This window comes from Salarias fasciatus, chromosome 18 (assembly GCF_902148845.1).
Source record: "Salarias fasciatus chromosome 18, fSalaFa1.1, whole genome shotgun sequence".
Lineage (NCBI taxonomy): Eukaryota > Metazoa > Chordata > Actinopteri > Blenniiformes > Blenniidae > Salarias > Salarias fasciatus.
In genome coordinates this window covers 19,554,033-19,572,454 of record NC_043762.1, presented here as the reverse complement: position 1 = coordinate 19,572,454, position 18,422 = coordinate 19,554,033, and the positions used below count along the sequence as shown (strand labels likewise).

The following is an 18,422-nucleotide window of genomic DNA, read 5'->3' as shown; positions in this document are numbered from 1 at the left end:
GCCCTCTGCTGGACAAAGCTGAGGTGACACGGCGCTCTCTGGTGCTGAGGTGACGCATAGCGTCCCCTGGAGGACAACGAATGCAAATGCACCTTGGAATCATGCTCTCACTCTTCAGTCGTGAAAATGATCAAAACATGTTTAAAATGAACTACCATAGAGTCCTGGAAATTTAGTATCCCTAAAATATGTAAAATGGGAACCTAAAAACAATTTTTTGGAGTGTCAGTATCTGTCCACATTGATTTGAAAACCTTTGTCATACATTACAGCGGGAAGACAGTTTTTATGAAAGTTCCCTTTCACGTTTGCAGCTTTTTTTGAATCAATATACTTCTGTCATTTTTTAAAACAAATTTTCCCATGCTTTGTGTGATTTTTCTGCACAACTGCTTAACATTTTTGCACTTTAATGAACGTTTTATGCTGTTCTCTATGGCTAGTATTCTTTTTACACTTCAAAGAACAGAAGCAAACAAATACTTAATGTTAAGAAATAACATGACCTTATGTAGGCTCTAAGCTCTAAGGATGCTGTTTATTTTACCAGATGTGTCCAATAATATTGAGAGCTGCCCTCATCTCAGTATTATTCTACAACCCCTAGCAAAATGTATGGAATCACCAGTTTTGGACGAGCACTTACTCAGATATTTTATTCTGTTGAACAAACTCAGATAAAAAGCATGAAACAATAATGAAGTTTTTCAAAAGTACAACTCCTTCACATTCAGAAACACAAAAAGAAATTCAGAAAAAACATTGTGCTAGTCAGTAAATGTTACTTTCATAGACCAAGCACAGGGGAAAAAATATGGAGTCACTCCATTCTGAGGAAAAAAATATGGAATCATGAAAAACAAATAAAAAAACAATCAAAACACATCATTAGCATTTAGTTGCACCTGGCTTTTATGACCGCTTGTAGTCTCTGAGGCATGGACTTGATGAGTGACAAACATTATTCTTCATCAATCTGGTGCCAACTCTCTTTGATTACAGTTGCCAGATCATCTTTGCAGGTCGGAGCCTTGCTGTGGACCAATTTTTTCAATTTCCACCACAGGTTTTCAACTGGGTTGAGATCTGGGCCATTTGCAGTCCATGACATTGACTGGATGCATCTTTCTCCAAGAAATGCTTTCACAGTTTTTGCTCCGTGGCATGATGCATTGTCATCTTGGAAAATGATTTCATCATCCTCAAACATTTTTTCAACTGAAGGATAAGAAAGCTGTCCAAAATGTCAACTTTTGCATTTATTGAAGATTTAACCACAGCCATCTCTCCAGTGCCTTTGCCTGACATGCAGCCCCATATCATCAAGGACTGTGGGAATTTTGATGTTTTCTTTAGGCAGTCCTCTTTGTGAATCTCACTGGAACGGCACCAAAGAAAAGTTCCAGCACCATCACCTTGTCCAATGCAGATTCGTGACTCATCACTGAAGATAACCTTCATCCAGTCATCCACAGTCCACCATTGCCTCTCCTTAGCCCATTGCAGTCTTGTTCTTTTCTGTTTAAGCGTCAATGATGGCTTCCTTTTAGCTTTCCTGTATGAAAATCCCATTTCCTTTAGCGATTTTGCAGTTCTGTCACATACATAGAGTCCAGCTTCCTCCCATTTCTTCATTTGTCTAGTGCATTTTCTGTTTTCAAGGTGTGATAACTGCACTGTTTTTAACTGCTGACTAACGAGCAGATGTAATCTGAGGCAGGTGCCCAATTAAGGAAAGGAAATTGAGTAGAGGTGAGTCCTTATTCTCTACTCGAAATGGAGTGATTCCAAAATTTTTTCCTCAGAATGGAGCGATTCCTTATTTCCCTGCACTTGCTCTATAAAAGTAACATTTAATGACCGGCACAATGTTTTTTCTTAATTTTTTTAAGTGTTTATGAATGCCAAGATGTTGCACTTTGGAATGACCTTGTGATTGTTTCATGTTTGTGATCTGAGTTTTTTTCTACAGAATAAAATGTCTGAGTGCTCGTCCAAGACTGGCGATTCCATACTTTTTGCTAGGGGTTGTATAAACCATAACAATCACCCTCTTAAAATTCCACTTGATCACAGGAAGAGGCTCTTCTCTACTTTAGATGTTGCTCAAGCAGTGAAGAAAAACCTTCAAAATCTTCAAGGGAAAAGCTGAATTGTCCCTTTGTCAGTAGTGTGCAGCAGTTTGAAATGACTGGTAGCTCAAATTGCTCTAAACCACTGGAGAATATTTTCCTTTCATTGTAGTGCCACACTAACTTAGTGATCCTTCATCTGTTCATCACAACTCAAGTAATATTTTCTTTAAACTCTGCTGTATGTATACAGGAGATCTCTCTCCACACCGTTAGCTTCGGGTTACTGACACTAGTTAATTGTCACTAAAACTTGGGACACAGTACTCATCACTAGCAACCCCCGCCCCCCCCAGAAAAGTATTAACATATCACCTCACAGAAATCCTCTGATCAGGGCACGCTGAGCCATGATCAAGGATGCATAAAGCTGCCAATCAGTCTTTTTCTAGTGTAAAGTGCTGAGGAATCAGGTAACTTTCCATGCAGCTGGATTATGAGTCCAATCTCTCCAACCTTCAATACGTACACCTGCACTGACAATGACAGATTTGTATGTTCTAAGAAATCTCATTTGTAAGGTCAGTGCAATTCACGCGCGCGCGCGCACACACACACACACACACACACACACACACACACACACACACAAAAATAAACTAATGTAGAAAGACACAAGAACTCCGCTCCAGACCGTTTTATTTTTGGATGTTGAGGCCATGTCCCGGTCGGTTAAATTATAGAAAAAGTCCCAAATCCACCAGCGACTGTGCCGCACTGGTTTACTGGTCCTTCAACTCTTTCAGTCTCCTGATTGCAGATTTTACTGTGACAGCGGATGTTGTGCTGCAAGAAAAAAAAGAAAAGAAAAATGTTTTAAGTTGAATACAGGTGAAGAAAGCAGCTTCATAGAGCAGCATAAGAGAAACATGATCCTGCTTTATGTGTGTGGAAACTGTGTTGCTCCATTTACAGGACGGATATGATTTTGGCAAAAAAAAGCAATGACGACTGGCTTGCACTATGAAATTTTACTATATCTTCAATCAATAACATTTTATCCAAGCATCATTCGGAATAAACTGAAGGCAGTTTCCCCAATTAAATGCAACAATGTAGATGATCAGAAGGTGACAAAATCTACTGATGTGTGAGTGAAAGCAATATTAACCATACTACTATCAGTATGACTGTACAATTTACTTTGAATAAACCATCACAACAACAATGTAGAATACAGCTTGACGTCGGAGCCAAAAAAACATACTTGTATGTCCAAGCACCTCCGGCCACAGTCTTCCTGCAGGACCCACAGTGCCAGATACCAACAGCCCTCCTCTTCATCTTGGTCTGCAATTACAAAAAATAAAAAGGTTCAACAAGACTTATGTTAGTGTCAATGAAAATCCATTGCATTCTGTTCCTGTAAGAAGGAAAATTCACATTTTTTAACTTTAAGTCACCACATTGTAATGAAAATAAAATAATTGTCATCAACTACAAAGCAATGTTGTCTTGAAAGAAAATGTGTTTTTGCCATGTGTCTTTATATCCCAGAGAAACAGCATTCTGGCTAAACTTAATGCATCCAGGATTCTGAGTGAAGCCTGTGTTTATCCTTACCTTGCCACAGAAAGAGCAGGTATATTTGGCGTGCTGGGAGATTTCAATTTTCTTGACCATCTTCCTCAGCGAAGCACCATAACGGGTGCCGTATTTACCCACGATCCCCACCTTCTTGGTGCGTTTGGCCTGAGGAAAATAGAACAGCATGAAAATTAACAATACAGAATGCAGTAAGAAACAGACAGGCCTGAATGATTCAGTCAGTTCGCCTCTTTGCACATCATACATACACGGGTGGCCACTTAGGATCAGCTGATTTTAAGGTTGAAGGCTGATTAACTTTGTCCACTATTAGATGAAACGTGAATACACGGCGTGACACGATCTAACCAGCAACTTTATGCAAGCTTCTCCAGCGTTAGCCACATAGCTAGCTCAACGACCTGCGTTTGACCTAGAGGCGCAGTTTAGAGGTTTTAAGAGAAAAATGACGGGTATATAAGTGATAACATGTATCGCCTTTACACAGAATAGTGCGCATTTCGTCAATTCAATGAAACTAATGTGACACTGCCCGCCCGGTTCAGTGCTCAATGGCGGTAGCCATTTTTATCAACCGGGCATGAAAACATCCTTTTTATTACTACATCAAGCACCGCATCACGCAGATAGTGGTCATGTCTGAAGAACACCGTCCCCGCAAACCGCCTGGGTGTGTGTTTATAACGATAATAGCTGCAGATGAATTGGATTGACGTAGATTGTTAGTGGATCATTTCTGCTCACCATCGTTTCAGAGGAGACGGAGGTCCAAAGAGGAAATCCTCAACGCGCAGACGCGGCTTACCAACTTCCTCCCGGTGCATTATGGGATATGTAGTTCTAATATAATTAACCCTCACGATACAAATGCTATTTTTTATTCATTAAAATATAACTTAAAATTGTCCTCTAAGCTGAAAATGTAACACATATTTGTATCTAGTAAAATTTAAAAAGGAAGCAAATTAACCCGTTACCAAGGACGCTGTGCAGGCACGGCGCGTGCGCATTCCGCTGCGGATGAGAACATCCCGCAACTCGGGCTGACATGAAATGTTTTTCCACTTTCTCCCTCAGGATGCGGCCTTTCTGGTCCGTGAGCACATAAGTCGGTGAGGATATTCTTTATTCACACTCACGTTTAGTGATATACAATGAAGCTGACACGGAAATTGGTTCTTGCAAAGGCCAAGGCCTCCGACTTGGAGAGCGTGAGGAAGCTGAACTGCTGGTGAGTGTTTACCAGTCAGCACAAACGCAGTTCTGTTGGTCTGTTGGTAGTAAGATGCAGATTTATGTTATTTTTGTATCGCTTTTGCAGGGGATGCAAGCTGACAGACGTGAGTACCCAAACCTCTTCTGCTCGTCACATTTTGCACTGGACTACTCAATCTGAAAAGTTTGCTGTTCTAATCCAGGTTTAATTAAAATGCGTGTGTATTTCTAGATTTCTATCTTCTCTCAGATGCCCAACATTGAGGTGCTGACACTGAGGTCAGTTTGTTCTTGCTCCCCATCCAAAATAAATCGGCATGGTACTGTAGTATCTGTAGTTATTTGGGATGATCACTGACTGCTGGATTTTTTTTCTGTTTGCAGTGTAAACAGCATCTCATCGCTTGCTCCTCTGTCCGGCTGTCTGTGTCTGAGTGAGTTGTACCTACGGAGGAACACGATCCCATCTCTGTCCGAACTGTCCCATCTGCGCCGGCTGAGCCGTCTCAGAGTGCTCTGGTTGGCTGAGAACCCCTGCTGTGGGACCGACCCCAGCCGGTATCGACTCACTGTGCTGCGCTGCCTGCCTCGACTGCAGAAGCTCGACAATCAGGGTGAGTGTTTTTTCCTTTGAAACAGCTGACATTCCGATTTCTCAGGTAAAACACTGATTTGGTCCTACTTTACTTTGTGTGTTCAGTAGTGACAGAGGATGAACTTGCCCTGGCTCTCGTGGAGGGTGAAGAGGTCACCACGCCACCAGGGAGTTTCCAAAACCAGCTCCCCACCAACGGTCTGGCAGAAACGGAGACCGAGGTCGATCCGCTCAACTACAACATGCAGGAAACCAAGTGCGTGCTGTTGATGTAAACAAATCACACAGAATTCAAGTTTGTTGATCTAATAAATGCTTAGTAATGCCAAACATATAACTGTCGTCATTTAGCAAAATCAGAGAAGAGTTGGGAATGAAGCCCCTCCCCAGAGACAAGTTCTCTCCTTCCTCTCCATCAACCAGAGAACAGAAATCAATCAAGGTACAACTTCTTCCAATAGTTTCCACCTGACATGTAAAAGTATTCAAATGGTGCTGGAATAACTTTAATTCTTATTAAAACTGAGTGAATTCCGTTTCCAGAGACACACTCTGGATGCAGTGCTGCTGCTGCTGAGGGATTTGGATGAGGACGAGCTTCACATTGTGCACACGGCGACACAGAACAGACTTCAGATCTACACACTGGACTCACAAACGCTACAGGATTCAACGCCAACGCAGAAAACCGTCGACATTCAGCCCTGATGTGTCTCCGCAATCAGTGCGAAGATTTTACTTCAGTTCACTTGCATCACCCATGTCACATTTTTCCACTTCACCTCTTTTATTGTGATTTGCATTCTATTATGTTTTTTTCTACCAAGATGTCCTCAAAATAATTTTTTTTTTTTAAATCAAGATCAAGCGAGCTTTTGCCCTTCTGCTCTACGGGAGGTTTCTTTCCTCCCTGAGCTCGCCTTTGGACACCTTCAAATGTGTTTCTGTTGCATAAACACGTACGACACTACTTTACGGATCGTATTCTTATGTATGATTGGAAAAAGAGTCCGACATGATTAGAAATGTGTTTTAATCCTATGCGGAAAGACGATGCTCCAGCTGCGCGGATGTGAACACACTGACATGCGGGTGACGGGCACGCTCCCCACAGTCCGCATGCGGAGGGAGCCGTGCATGCGCAGTGCACGAAATAGGCAGAGAATCCTCGAATATGTCTTTAACAAAAGAATGTATGTTTTGCTGAATGTAAATATTTCTGCGATCAAATAAAGTACATTAACTTTTTAGTTGCTTTTATTTACAAAGATGTCAGAAAAAGTATCTGTCAGTGTTCCATCAGGGGGAGTGACAATTCCCTACTTACTTGCATGAAATGATCACTTTTAACAAAGTCTATCAGGGTGGTTTGTGTCATGATAGCCAGGTGTAATGAAAAGCCTCAATAATGAATAAATAGACAATCTCTGCTGGAAAGTACACTTTATATGTCTGCTGCCTCTTTTCCTCAGTCTCCCTCCTCATTTTCTAAGAAATCCATCAAAGTGCTCGCTTCCACCGCGACGGTGAGGTACTCCACTCCGTCTGCACCCTGCGGACAGAGTGACAGCAATGAGCAACAGGACTGCAGCTGAAGTGGCTCAACCAGATTTAGGATTAAAAAAAAAAAAAAAAATTTACCTTTCGGGTTCGGATCAGTTTGTGGTCTTTAAACTCAGTCAGCTGAGTCCTCAGGGTGAGGTCAGAGTTCACCAAGAACGCCTCACGGCAGCGCTGGTAGAAATCTTGGAACGACAATCCTGCAAGTAACATGAAACATAAACATGATCCAGCCAAAAAAACAAAACGGAAATTATTAAAAGAAAAAAAAAAAAAAAAGCACTTCAGTTGGTTAAAAATGTACCTGTGTATGAAGGATTGTCTTTGTTTTCCAACTGGAAATTAACCAGTAATTTAAAGATCCCCCTGCAAAAAAAAAAAAAAGACATTAAACAGGATTGTCTGGAACAATGTTTCTTCAGTGTAGCAGTTTCAAATGAGACGCAAGCTCAATTCTTTTAAGCTACTAAATCCATCTTTAACAGTCACGACCTCCTGGATTCAGCTGGATCTGGGATCCTGTGTGACTGTCAAACACTGCAGCGCATTATCGGACTGATCCACTGATGAATTCAGATGAGATGCATAGAAACCGGCGCATCAATCCAATCACTTTGTTCAATTTTGATGTAAGCAGGGCTTCTCTGGATGTATCAAAACCGATCAACAAATACAAGTTTACGTGAGCGCAGCCACCTCGGAGAGAAGGGTACCTTGCATTGGGCGTCAAGCTGCGAAGCACGTGTCTGAGCGAGGACAGCGCCAGAGCGCCGGTTTGCTGCACCAGGAGGGAGTTTTCGTAGGACGTCTCCTCCGTGTAGTGCTGGAACGTCACGCACTCCCACCACAGCCAGTTGAACTGGCTCTGTTTGAACTGGTCCCAAACTGGCGGCACACAGGGAAACAGTCAGAAGTCAGGACGCACGTTTGGATCCGACACACTGCTCTGCGATTTCTAACACAAACACACACACACACACCCAGCGGTGCGTTGATGTGATCTAAAGAGGCCACCATGTGCAGGTTGGGCAGCGACGCCAGCTGCCCCAGAGCACTCTGGGTCTTTTCTCCTCGTAGCATTGGCCCGTCAATATTGTGGATGATCAAATACACGTGCAGGTCAGGACCTGGAGGGACGACGGAGTTAAAATACAGAAGAGATTTGACTTTTGTTTAAAGCAGGGATTCACAGACGGACTTACTGTCTTTAAAGGTCTTAATGATGAACTGGATTTGGTCTGAGGGCGTTCGGAAAGTCCCCTCATGCTCCAGAACCTCACATGTCAGCGCGTTTAATATCTGTCCAAAAAAAAAACACAATAATAAAATCAAATCTTACCATGGAAGTCACTCACTGCTGTATTATAAAACATCATGTTCACATTTTAATAAATACTGACCGATTTAAGAGTGATTGAAGGAAAGAATCCATTCACCACGAGGTGGATTTCTTGAGACAAATGAGACACTCTGAAGTCCTCCAGCAGAGCTTTCTTGCTGCCCAAACCGTAGACGAGCACGCTGAAGCCCAGCCTGTGCGAACACGGCCACAGAAACGCCGTCACGTGGCAGAAGCAGAAACACGAAGAGACTGTGCGACAGAATTCTACAACACTCACCGTAGCTGTAACATCCACTTGCTGAAGTGCTTTCGGTGACTGTTGTGAAGCTGCTGGATCTCTTTGGAGTAGCAGGAAGGCTTCCCTTCTAGAAGCTGGACCAGTTTCTCCTGGAAGAGACAGAATTGAGACGAGCTGACCCTCGCCTGTCTAACCTGCGACATTCATTTTCCCAGCTGTGTAAACAGACCCTGTCCAGCTTCGGGGTGTGTAGTCGCTGCAGGGTGCGGTCGGACGTCAAGACTTTTGACGTCCCGTGGGCTTCGAAGTACTCCTCGGTCATGCTGGGCTGGTTCACAGCTTCCGGCGCGCTCTTGCTCTTCTTGGAAGGGGTCTTGTAGAGAGCGGCGGACAAACCTTTACTTGGCGTTCTCGGGGTCTTCGCGTTCTCCTTGTCCTCCTTCTTGACTTTCGGCTCTTCTTCCAACCCGTCCTCGTCCTCGTCGTCCTCAGACTCGGAGGGCGACAGCTCACTGTCGCTGTCTGACCGGAGACTCGGCGCTGAAAGCATCGATGACAGGTGATGTCAAGTTGTGGTTTTCTTTAATCCACACTGTAAAGCTGCTGTAACTACAAGCAAGACTCACTTGTGAGTCGCTTCCTGAGTCGATGTGGTGTTGTGGAGACAAACTCAACCTTTTTATTCTGTCATTAAAAAAGCAGAAAAACACAGATCAAGTTACAGGATGCAATGTCAGGACTTTTCATTAGTCAAAACATTTCCTCTCACCCTTTTCGGTGTCCTGTTTTCTTTCCTGTGGTCTAGAAAAAAAAAAAAATCACCTGCATGAAAATGGGTCCAGATTTTAGGAAACAAAACTAGCAAGTTTGTTTTACTCACTGCGTCCTGTTCGAGACGGGGTGGACGGTTCAACGCTCGGCGTCGAGCTGAAACTCACGCTCTTCCCAGGCGTCCGGGCCAACTCGCTCGCTGTGTGTGAGCGCGCAAAATTCAAGTGTGTCCCTTATTATCTAGTTATTCAATGCAAGAAAGATCGTGTGTGTGTGTGTGTGTACAGGACTAAAAACACACAAGGTTCTCACCAGTTTGGGCCATACTGTGTCCACGTCTGGCTTTCTGAAAAGTGAATATGGAGGATCCCGCCACTCTGGACAAACCATCTTCATCTTCTGTAAAGTACAGATTTAACTATCCAGCAACTGAAGAGCGATCGCTAGTATTTTATACAAAGTCCAACATCTCCACAAATCCTTGTTACAGAGCAACAAAAACATCTATGCATGTTGACGGGTGAAAAATACACTGGTGATACTCTGCACTGTTAAAGCGATACTTCAACATTTTGGCAAATGTTATAATCCGCACATTCACTACGCTGTGGAATATTAATGCAAAATTACGAGATTGAGTGTTTTTTGCGAAGATTGCTGAGACGGAACTACTTACTAAACATGGCGTCTGGGCGTAGTGATCTCAAAAGAAAAAGTAGTTCCCAGTATTTGCTTCAGTGTCGTAACGCTACAATATTATTTGTTGGTGTTCCACAGCTTAGTGAATGTGCGGATTATAACGTGTCCACCAAAGTGTTTTGGGGTTGTTGGACTGTGTATTTGATGAGTTTGACGAGAGAACCAAATGTACCGTCCACTTCCATTATGTCCGCCATGAAGCTCTCCTCAGACCCACCGCTGAATAAACAACAGATCGCCTTCACAAAAAAAGTAAGTAGGCTGTTCTAAATGACTAGGGCATTGCCCTAAATGGGCCAATTTGCCAAAATGTTGAACTATCGCTTTAAAAGAAGCTTTTGCTTGCTGATGTGTCCTGCTGGGATGGCAGTGCCTGCACGGCCTGGTACAGGTCATTATGACCCCTGCCCAGGCCGCTTTTTAAGGATTTGTTTTGCTTAATGCTGCTCTTCAGAAGATTCTTAGTAACTGATGTAATAGTGACCACACCTCAGAGAAAGTATAAGACAGTGATGGATGAGAATCGCTTCGGCTTTTTCACTGACAGACTCTGAACTGTGTGAATCTGCCCCCTGACTGGGCATCTTGTAATAAAAGACATGCTTTCTGCTGGACTTCGGCTCCGACTGATTTCATCCTCTCCCAGACAGAGAAAAACTCTTCAATGTAACACACACACACACACACACACACACACACACACACACACACACACACACACACACACACACACACACACACACACACACACACACACACACACACACACACACACACACACACGAGTCCCCATCCTTCACCTTCTGCGGTGTGTGTTCCCAGTGACTGGATGTAGTTCTGCTCATCCAGGACTCCGTTTCCACTCCCATCATGCTCTGCATCCTCTCCGTCTCCACGCCGTGCAGCCAGGCTTTTAAATGTCACCATCTTCTGGACATGCGTCCCGCTGCTCTGCACTCCTGCGCGCGCGCACACACACACACACACACACACACACACACACACACACACACACACACACACACACACACACACACACACACACACACACACAGGTCAGATACAGTGAGAAACACACTGATCCTAAACTAGCTGTGTATTTGTGCCAGTGTCCACACCCTCCGGTTTGTCCAAGATGTGCTCCAGAACGTCCCCATCTCCGACGAACTTCACCTCCAGAGCGCTCATGGCTACAAACACAGCACGAGACAACAGCTGGGCTAAAGCCGATACGAACAGCACGAGCGCGGCTCGCGATGCTAGTGCAGAGATGAGAGTTCCTCCAGCAACTCACTCAATAACCTCACTGTTTCACCAAGACGCTGCCATCATAACTTTTATAAACGAAGATCCCTGCATCGCTGCTGTGACAACTTCCCGCGAAATCCTGAAGTCTTTACACCACGTGACAAGCGAAAGGTCAGACAGCGGCCAATCAGAAGGCTGCATTCTGTTCAAACTACACTTCCCAAGATGCACCCGGTAAAGGTGATTTAAATACTTTATATTTCACAAAGTTTGCGGTTGATCGTGACTTTACATTTCAGGATACATAATCATAATTACACTGTAACAAATAATCTCACAAACACCTGCAATAAGTTTTTTTTTTAAATTATTTTTGCAATTTGTCTTTGTTGACATTATTAATTACACTCTGTATGATCACACAATGATTGAAGAGCTTTTATTTCACATCCAGGACAGTATCATTTTTCTATATTAATTGATTTGACAAAAAAAAAAAAAAATTAGAAAATGGCTTCTACATTTCGGGACAGGGACTTTTTTAATCACAGTCTTGAATAATGAATTGTAAAAGGACCGCTGCTAGGTAATCAGAATAAATGCTTTTATTGACCATATCAAATAAAATTTTGTCTGGATCAAAACAATGACACAGAGACAAATTTACCCTAAAATCTCAGAGTTTTCAGAGTGAGAATGGGATTATTTCAGAAGTAAAAACAGTAGTGATAATATGGTGAATGTGGCATAAAGCCAGGCTAAAAATAGTGGAAAGAAAAAAACCCATAAAGGTGTGGTAAAACTAATGACAAACTACAAAAAGCACTCAGACAGCACAGACCTGCACCAAACAGCTCAGTCCCCCAACCCCCCAAATTTTAATTTATAACAAAAATAAATCCTACGTGAGATTTATTGAACACTGAAACACACCAGCAAGTTGATTTTTATGTAAAACTGCTTGCTTCTGGATGTAGTTTATTCTACCTGTCGAAGATAGAGTAAACCCATCCAGCTCCAGTTTGGTGTTAGTTGTATACCAAGACCTTCATTTGTTACCTTACAGTGATGAAAATGCCCCCCTCTCCCTATTTTTTTTCTGTTCTCGATCGTACTATCTACAATCTTGCCAGAATCCAGATCAAACTTAAAAAAAATGATCAATAATACTATTGTACTTTTGTCAGCCAATCATTCCTGCTATTTTAGACAAATATCAATTAATATTTTACTTTTCATTTATCGTGATGTAAACAAAAATTTCAAATTAATCCAGAATCCATGATTTAATACAGATCACTCCCAAAATCGTTCCCTTGGTCCTGGTCCCATTTCAAAATTTCCTTTCCTGAAAATTTCAGTATAATCCGTCCATAAGTTTTGACATTAGTATGACTCAAAAGTACATAACTCGGAACGATCGTACATGTCTTTTACTGACAGGGATTACCAAGACTGGTGAAACTACAGACTGTTTGAAAAACTCTTTTTCTACATCTTCTTTTCAGTTTGCTCCATACAAGGTGCTGATCACCACCCCCGGGTGGGCGTCCACTTCCCCAGGAGACGACCCTCGCTGTGTATGTAGTACACAGGATGCATCATGGCTGTTGCACATGCCTGCAGAGATTAAAAAAAAAAAAAATCAGTCAGGCAAGAAAACAGTCAGACAGTGGAGCATGAACTTAACAGGAGCACTAACATGATACGGGATCAAGGTGAGCAGAGAGCCCAGGGGGTATTTGCTGTAGTCCAGTGGCCCTGAGATGGGCTCCACTCTTCCATGCTCCTGCGTCATCGACGACAACCTGAAACAAAAAGATATCTCATCACAAGATCAGTCATACCGTTCAGTACTGAGATTAAAATCTTGATTTGACAGCATTACTTCAGGTTTGGATGCCCTTCGATAACAGCATATCCAGTTGGAAGCTTTCCGGCTCCATCCAAACTGAAAGAGGCGAGCAGCAATGAGAGACATGTTATTCTAGTAAGACAAGTCAGCTGATGAAGACTAGTGTGGCTGGGATAGGAAGGTAAAAACCACTGGATCAGGAGTTATTAACCACCACTGAAATACCTGAGTCCACACCATCCACAGTCGACCAGGAGCTGGTTCCTGTGGGGACAGTGTCCAATAACTCTGGTCAGAACCCTGACGGCCACGTCCTCCAGGGAGCACGAGCCAATGATGGACTGCTGCACGTCTGAAACGCAACCCCATGTTCCATGAATAATCGCATCTATCCTCAATTTATCTGAAGTTACAGGCGATAGCACGCATCTGCTTTTTTGCACACCATAAAAGACGTAGTTTCCGGGATGCACCTCGCTGAGCTGCGCCATGTCTCCGACTGGATGACTGCAGGAAGGGGTGGAGCCAATGCTCGACTTGCAGGTGACGCCAACAGCCTTCAGTCTAGCAGGAAACAATCCAGTTTTTACAGATTCATTATTTCTAGATAGCACTGTGGTAATTTGAATTAGTTACAGATAAACTGTAAATTTGAAGACTTCGATCAGCGTGTTGTACAACATCAAGTGTAACAAGCTCAAAAAACTACCCTGACATTTTACTGTAGGCATGCTGTTGTCAATAATAATAAATTAGACAAATACTGTGTACATAACAATATATATTTATATTAAATTAGTATTCATTTGAAGTTCAATTAAGTTACTTTGACAAAAGCCTCCCCTCAAGTGCTGAGGGGAGATTTTTGCCCCTTTTTTAATGAATTCTGTCAATTATTAGCTGCTCACTGCTTCTGCAAGGTTTTTCAGCAGGTTATACTAACACTAACTTCTCGAAACTGCAGACATGAGTAGCTGTAAAATAAGATAGATAAAAAAATAAAAGAGGAGAGGATCAGTACAACTGATTTATAGATCCTATGAAGTCAAACACATTTAATATTAATTGCTCGACCAGCATTTCTGTTTTCATCTTACTTTTCCATGAACTGCAGAGTGAAATGCGTGGTTTCCTGGGCGACAGCCTGTATTTGCTCTGCTCCTCTGCAGTTGTAGGTGTTTCCACAGTGTGCATACACCCCCGTCAGCTCCACGCCGTCCGTCTCCGCGATGGCTTCAGCCAGTCTCAGCGCCTCGGGCTCCGAGTGCAGGATGCCGGCTACACCAGGAAAACCAAACCGAAAATCAACGTACACACTCTGAGGCTTTCAGGTCTGTTGCTTTATTTGTCTGTTCACCTCTTCCATTGCCGCAGTCGACCTTCAGCCAGACGTGCCATTTCCGACCGTCTCTCAGCGGCCTCTTCCTGAGCTGCTCCAGCGCATCCCGGTGATCCAGTAAAACCTGGAAAAGCTCCAGTCGCTCCGACAGCGCTGCACAACGCTCCACCTAAACAGAAACCTGAACATTAATTCTGGGTAATCGCAATATGGCTGAACTGAAGAAATATCAAAAACACTGCTGTATTTTGTTTTTTTTTGCTGAAAAATGAAATAGTCTTTGTCCAAAGTCAGCTGGGAATGGCTCTAGTGCCCCACATTTCCATCTGTTCTGCTGAAAACAAATATGCCTGATGAGTATAAGGGAAAATAAAAAAATGGGTGAATATACCACTTTGACTCACTGAGAGGGTAGATGATCTTACTAAAGATTCACTTTGAAAAGGGAAAGAGGAACACAGCCGCACTGAACGTGTTGCACACCTTATCAAAAGGCAGACAGTACGCATAGAGGATGTCGTCAAAGCCATTGTCAGCAAAGAAGCAGGCCTCTGCCAGGGTGGAAACCACGATGCACCTCCGGGATCCACCGGTCATGATGTCGGCACACTCCCTGGACACAGACAGAGAGCCCATCAGTGTCCATCACATGGAGCACAGTGGGCCTCCATACAGGTGAGAGAGCTTAAATCGCACAGGGTCTTGTGGGTCTTCATGTGTGGGCGAAGCTGGACTCCCAGTTTCTGCCAGCGCTCGATCATCCTCTGGGCATTTCGCTTCACTTTGTCCACGTCCACCACCAGAGCTGGAGAGCACAGGGCTGAAAGAGGCTCCCCCTCCATCCTGCCAGCAAGAGAGCATTCACACCATGATCTGTCATGCAGTTACATCGGTGTGCATGACTGACTCAGCTCACAGACCTGCTCAACTGCGATACTATTGTTGCAAAAAAAAAAAAAAAGTGTAACTGAAGGTTATTCTTCAACAAATTTGCACATTTGCCAAAACCTCGTCTTTTGCATTTGATTTTGCAATGTTCAGGTTATGTGAGCTAAAAGACCTTTGAACTCTGAAAAGTAAACACCGAAATATTTTTTTTAAAAAAAGCACACTAACTATACATAAGGAAATCTCCTCTAGTCGTTTTTAATAGATTCTAATACAAAAACCTATTTTGCATGACAGCAGTGAAATAATAAAAGTGTTTACAAAAAGTTTGCACGTGCACACAGCAACGTTAAATGCAAATGCACGTGTGCGTTGACCACATGCTTCTGGCTTATTCAGACGAGTGGAGGACTAACGAGTCTTACCTTTTAGAGGTGAAAATGTAACTTCTCCTGAAGAAATCTTGCTTGGTGTTGCTAGAACATTACTACCGTGTCCGCGAGTGGACAAAATTCTTTAAATCAACGTTTGAAAGAGTTACTCTTTCCTCCCAGCAGGGGGAGACACTGAGACAAGCCCACCGTGGAGCAAGAGGAGCAAATTGGGAGCAGATGTTGATGCTGGGAATAAAGATTCTCTTTCAGAAAAGGGGAATTGCATAATAATTTCATTTTTTTATTTCCTTTGAATTTCTGGCTCCTAGAATTACACTGATTTAATCACACGAGATCAAAATTAAACAAACAGGACATTTGTGGGAGTTGTTAATTGGCTGTGTCCTATGAAATATCCTCTGTGGTTTGTGGTGCACTCTACTCTAGTTTTGCAGTAATTGCACATGATTGCGCGTGGTTGAAGTGATGGCCCTTTCACAGAGGTTGGAAGTATCAAAGTACAAATACTCTGATGGTGTGCATTTGTTTGGTATCTGAATTTTTTTTCCGATGACTTTTAACTTTGACCTCCTACATCTGAACACAAATCTGAGAGGGAGACTCAGGTGACAATACAGAGAGGAAATGTTTACTAGTTTAAAGAACAAACTGAGTCTAGTGTGTGTACAGTTTCTGTAAATATAAAAACATCAGCACGGATTGAAATTTCTGTTTCACATAAAGATGTTTTTAACTCTGGTTCCATGTTACATACTCAATTTTGGACTGTCACATCTTAAAGGTGCATTAAAGCAACACTAAGGAACTTTTCAACCATAATAAAACATTTTAATATCTTTTGTGATGATACATCGACTTACAACTAGTTGAATGACCCCTCTGCCACAGCCTGAGGGCGTCAGTATTGCTTTCACTTGGACTAAGCAACTGTGAGGAGGGTGGTAGGAACCCTGCACACTAAAAAACTCCAAATGTGCGGACTGCTTTACGGCATGCGTCACATCATGATATAACATTGTTTAGCCACCATTAGATTCATTACCTCGTCGCTATCCATCCTTCACACAGCCACTGGAAACAAATGAAAGGCGAGTTCAGTCCGACAGCACGCCACCGAGAGCAGCATTTTACGAAGCCACGCGCTAGTCCTCATGGGAACTGTAGTATTCGTTCAGGCAAAACACTACCACTTTTGTCCACTGGCGCCGCCAAAATCAACAAAAACTGAAAGTTCCTTAGTGTTGCTTTAAGGAGTTTTACAAAATACAAAATACTTATTTTCCACCATAAATATGTTACACATTTTTAATGATGTGTACAATGTGCCCTGACATATTCATTACAAGAACCTCTAACAGCGCTAAATTGTCACTTGAAAGTTGCAGTGCCGGTCCAGCACCAGCATTTTTTGGGGGAGAATTTGAAAGGAATGACGTAATGTGCGCTCTGGCTGGTTAGGTTTCATTTTGTCCGCCATTACTCCGCCAGATGCTTAGTGAGCAACAACTGAGCAGGATCTTCCAGAAAGTAAGAAAAGACTGGCTTCTAGCACTGCCACAGCTCCAGCACAGACCCCACCAGGTAAAAGAAACTTAAATTTTACTCGAGCGCTACTAAAAGAGCGAAGAAGGAGTTCCTCTCTTCCATGCTCGCAGCCACAGGCACGAGTTTTTCACTAAGCTGCATTAGGCCCAAGGCCTGCAGGGGGCGCTGTTTCGCATAAAACGTGCAAACTCCTTAATGCACCTTTAATGCACCTCTTTCAATCATGCAATACTACATAAAAGTTTTGAAGATCATTAGAAACCATTAACAAGGGTTTAAATTTTGATGGCTTTTAAGAAGTCATATTCAACTTTTTTCCACAGGCTTTTTCCAAATGACACTTTTTTCTCAATTTAATCCAGAAAAATATGTCTACAAACATAATTTCTTGTTTCTTGCCTGAAAAAAAATATTCACATTATTAAGACTGTAATATTGAGGTTTTTGACTGTTTTTAGAATTGAAAATGGAAACTGAAATGCAACAATACTATTGCTGAATCATGATTTTTTTTTAATTGTTATGGTAGAGAAGTAATGTGCAAAAACATTCCAGACATCAATTTTGCTTTCATTTTTACAAATTAACTTTTTTTTAATTATTAAATTTTATCTTTATTTGGAATGGACAGAAAAATACATCAACGTAGCATCGTTACCAACAATGAAAACAGGCGACCTTCCAGTTTTGTTTTACAATTTAAGGAACTAAAAAAATAAAGTGGGCTATTTTCTGTGATTCATCATCTATGACATTCTCAAACTGTGGTACTTCTTGTGGTGGTGCATATATTTATTATTAAATAAAATGTGTTTGGAAATATCTAAAACTATCAAAGTATTTAAAGAAAACTGCGAATGAATTGTAAACTGTCCATAACTAATAGGGTACGCCCCCTGCTGGATGTTCAGGTCAGTTAAACTTGGAGAGCTCAGTATTTTCTCAGGTGGTCCACAGTGAGAAGTCTGAGAACCACTGGACTACTGTTATAGTTAACCTGTCTCTTATGATGAATATTTCCAAATATTTTCTCTTGATTTGTCCATCTCCTG

General features: G+C 42.4%; 4 protein-coding genes across 6 annotated transcripts; 1 reads left to right on the top strand and 3 right to left on the bottom strand.

Annotated features, from left to right (window-relative positions):
- Positions 1-2,754: 2,754 nt before the first annotated feature.
- Positions 2,755-4,474, bottom strand: LOC115406079 (putative 60S ribosomal protein L37a). The gene is made up of 4 exons (XM_030115976.1): positions 4,425-4,474; positions 3,696-3,824; positions 3,340-3,422; positions 2,755-2,918 (listed from the first exon to the last, which is right to left on the bottom strand). The coding sequence occupies exons 1-4, from the start codon at positions 4,425-4,427 to the stop codon at positions 2,855-2,857; spliced, it is 279 nt and encodes a 92-aa protein (XP_029971836.1). The 5' UTR covers positions 4,428-4,474; the 3' UTR covers positions 2,755-2,854.
- Positions 4,475-4,704: 230 nt separating this feature from the next.
- Positions 4,705-6,344, top strand: LOC115406077 (cilia- and flagella-associated protein 410-like). 2 transcript variants are annotated; one of them, XM_030115972.1, is made up of 7 exons: positions 4,709-4,911; positions 5,002-5,020; positions 5,128-5,174; positions 5,280-5,509; positions 5,596-5,746; positions 5,842-5,932; positions 6,034-6,344. In XM_030115972.1, exons 1-7 carry the CDS (start codon positions 4,835-4,837, stop codon positions 6,196-6,198), a joined length of 780 nt encoding a protein of 259 aa, XP_029971832.1. In that variant the 5' UTR covers positions 4,709-4,834; the 3' UTR covers positions 6,199-6,344. The 2 variants fall into 2 exon arrangements, with proteins under 2 accessions (XP_029971833.1, XP_029971832.1); XM_030115973.1 differs by lacking the exon at positions 5,002-5,020 and having other exon boundaries at positions 4,705-4,792; positions 5,146-5,174.
- Positions 6,345-6,785: 441 nt separating this feature from the next.
- LOC115406062 (origin recognition complex subunit 2-like) lies at positions 6,786-11,481 on the bottom strand. 2 transcript variants are annotated; one of them, XM_030115952.1, is made up of 16 exons: positions 11,395-11,481; positions 11,219-11,290; positions 10,901-11,059; positions 9,714-9,800; positions 9,511-9,600; positions 9,400-9,431; positions 9,257-9,314; positions 8,860-9,170; positions 8,670-8,779; positions 8,451-8,583; positions 8,253-8,349; positions 8,031-8,177; positions 7,764-7,935; positions 7,355-7,416; positions 7,132-7,250; positions 6,786-7,042 (listed from the first exon to the last, which is right to left on the bottom strand). In XM_030115952.1, exons 2-16 carry the CDS (start codon positions 11,286-11,288, stop codon positions 6,959-6,961), a joined length of 1,731 nt encoding a protein of 576 aa, XP_029971812.1. In that variant the 5' UTR covers positions 11,289-11,290; positions 11,395-11,481; the 3' UTR covers positions 6,786-6,958. The 2 variants fall into 2 exon arrangements, with proteins under 2 accessions (XP_029971812.1, XP_029971811.1); XM_030115951.1 differs by having other exon boundaries at positions 11,219-11,479.
- A 470-nt stretch (positions 11,482-11,951) lies between these two features.
- On the bottom strand, positions 11,952-15,925 carry LOC115406069 (D-threo-3-hydroxyaspartate dehydratase-like). Its single transcript, XM_030115960.1, has 10 exons — positions 15,856-15,925; positions 15,239-15,385; positions 15,026-15,155; positions 14,561-14,711; positions 14,301-14,481; positions 13,649-13,767; positions 13,429-13,555; positions 13,237-13,299; positions 13,051-13,156; positions 11,952-12,968 (listed from the first exon to the last, which is right to left on the bottom strand). The coding sequence occupies exons 2-10, from the start codon at positions 15,382-15,384 to the stop codon at positions 12,879-12,881; spliced, it is 1,113 nt and encodes a 370-aa protein (XP_029971820.1). The 5' UTR covers position 15,385; positions 15,856-15,925; the 3' UTR covers positions 11,952-12,878.
- Positions 15,926-18,422: the final 2,497 nt, after the last annotated feature.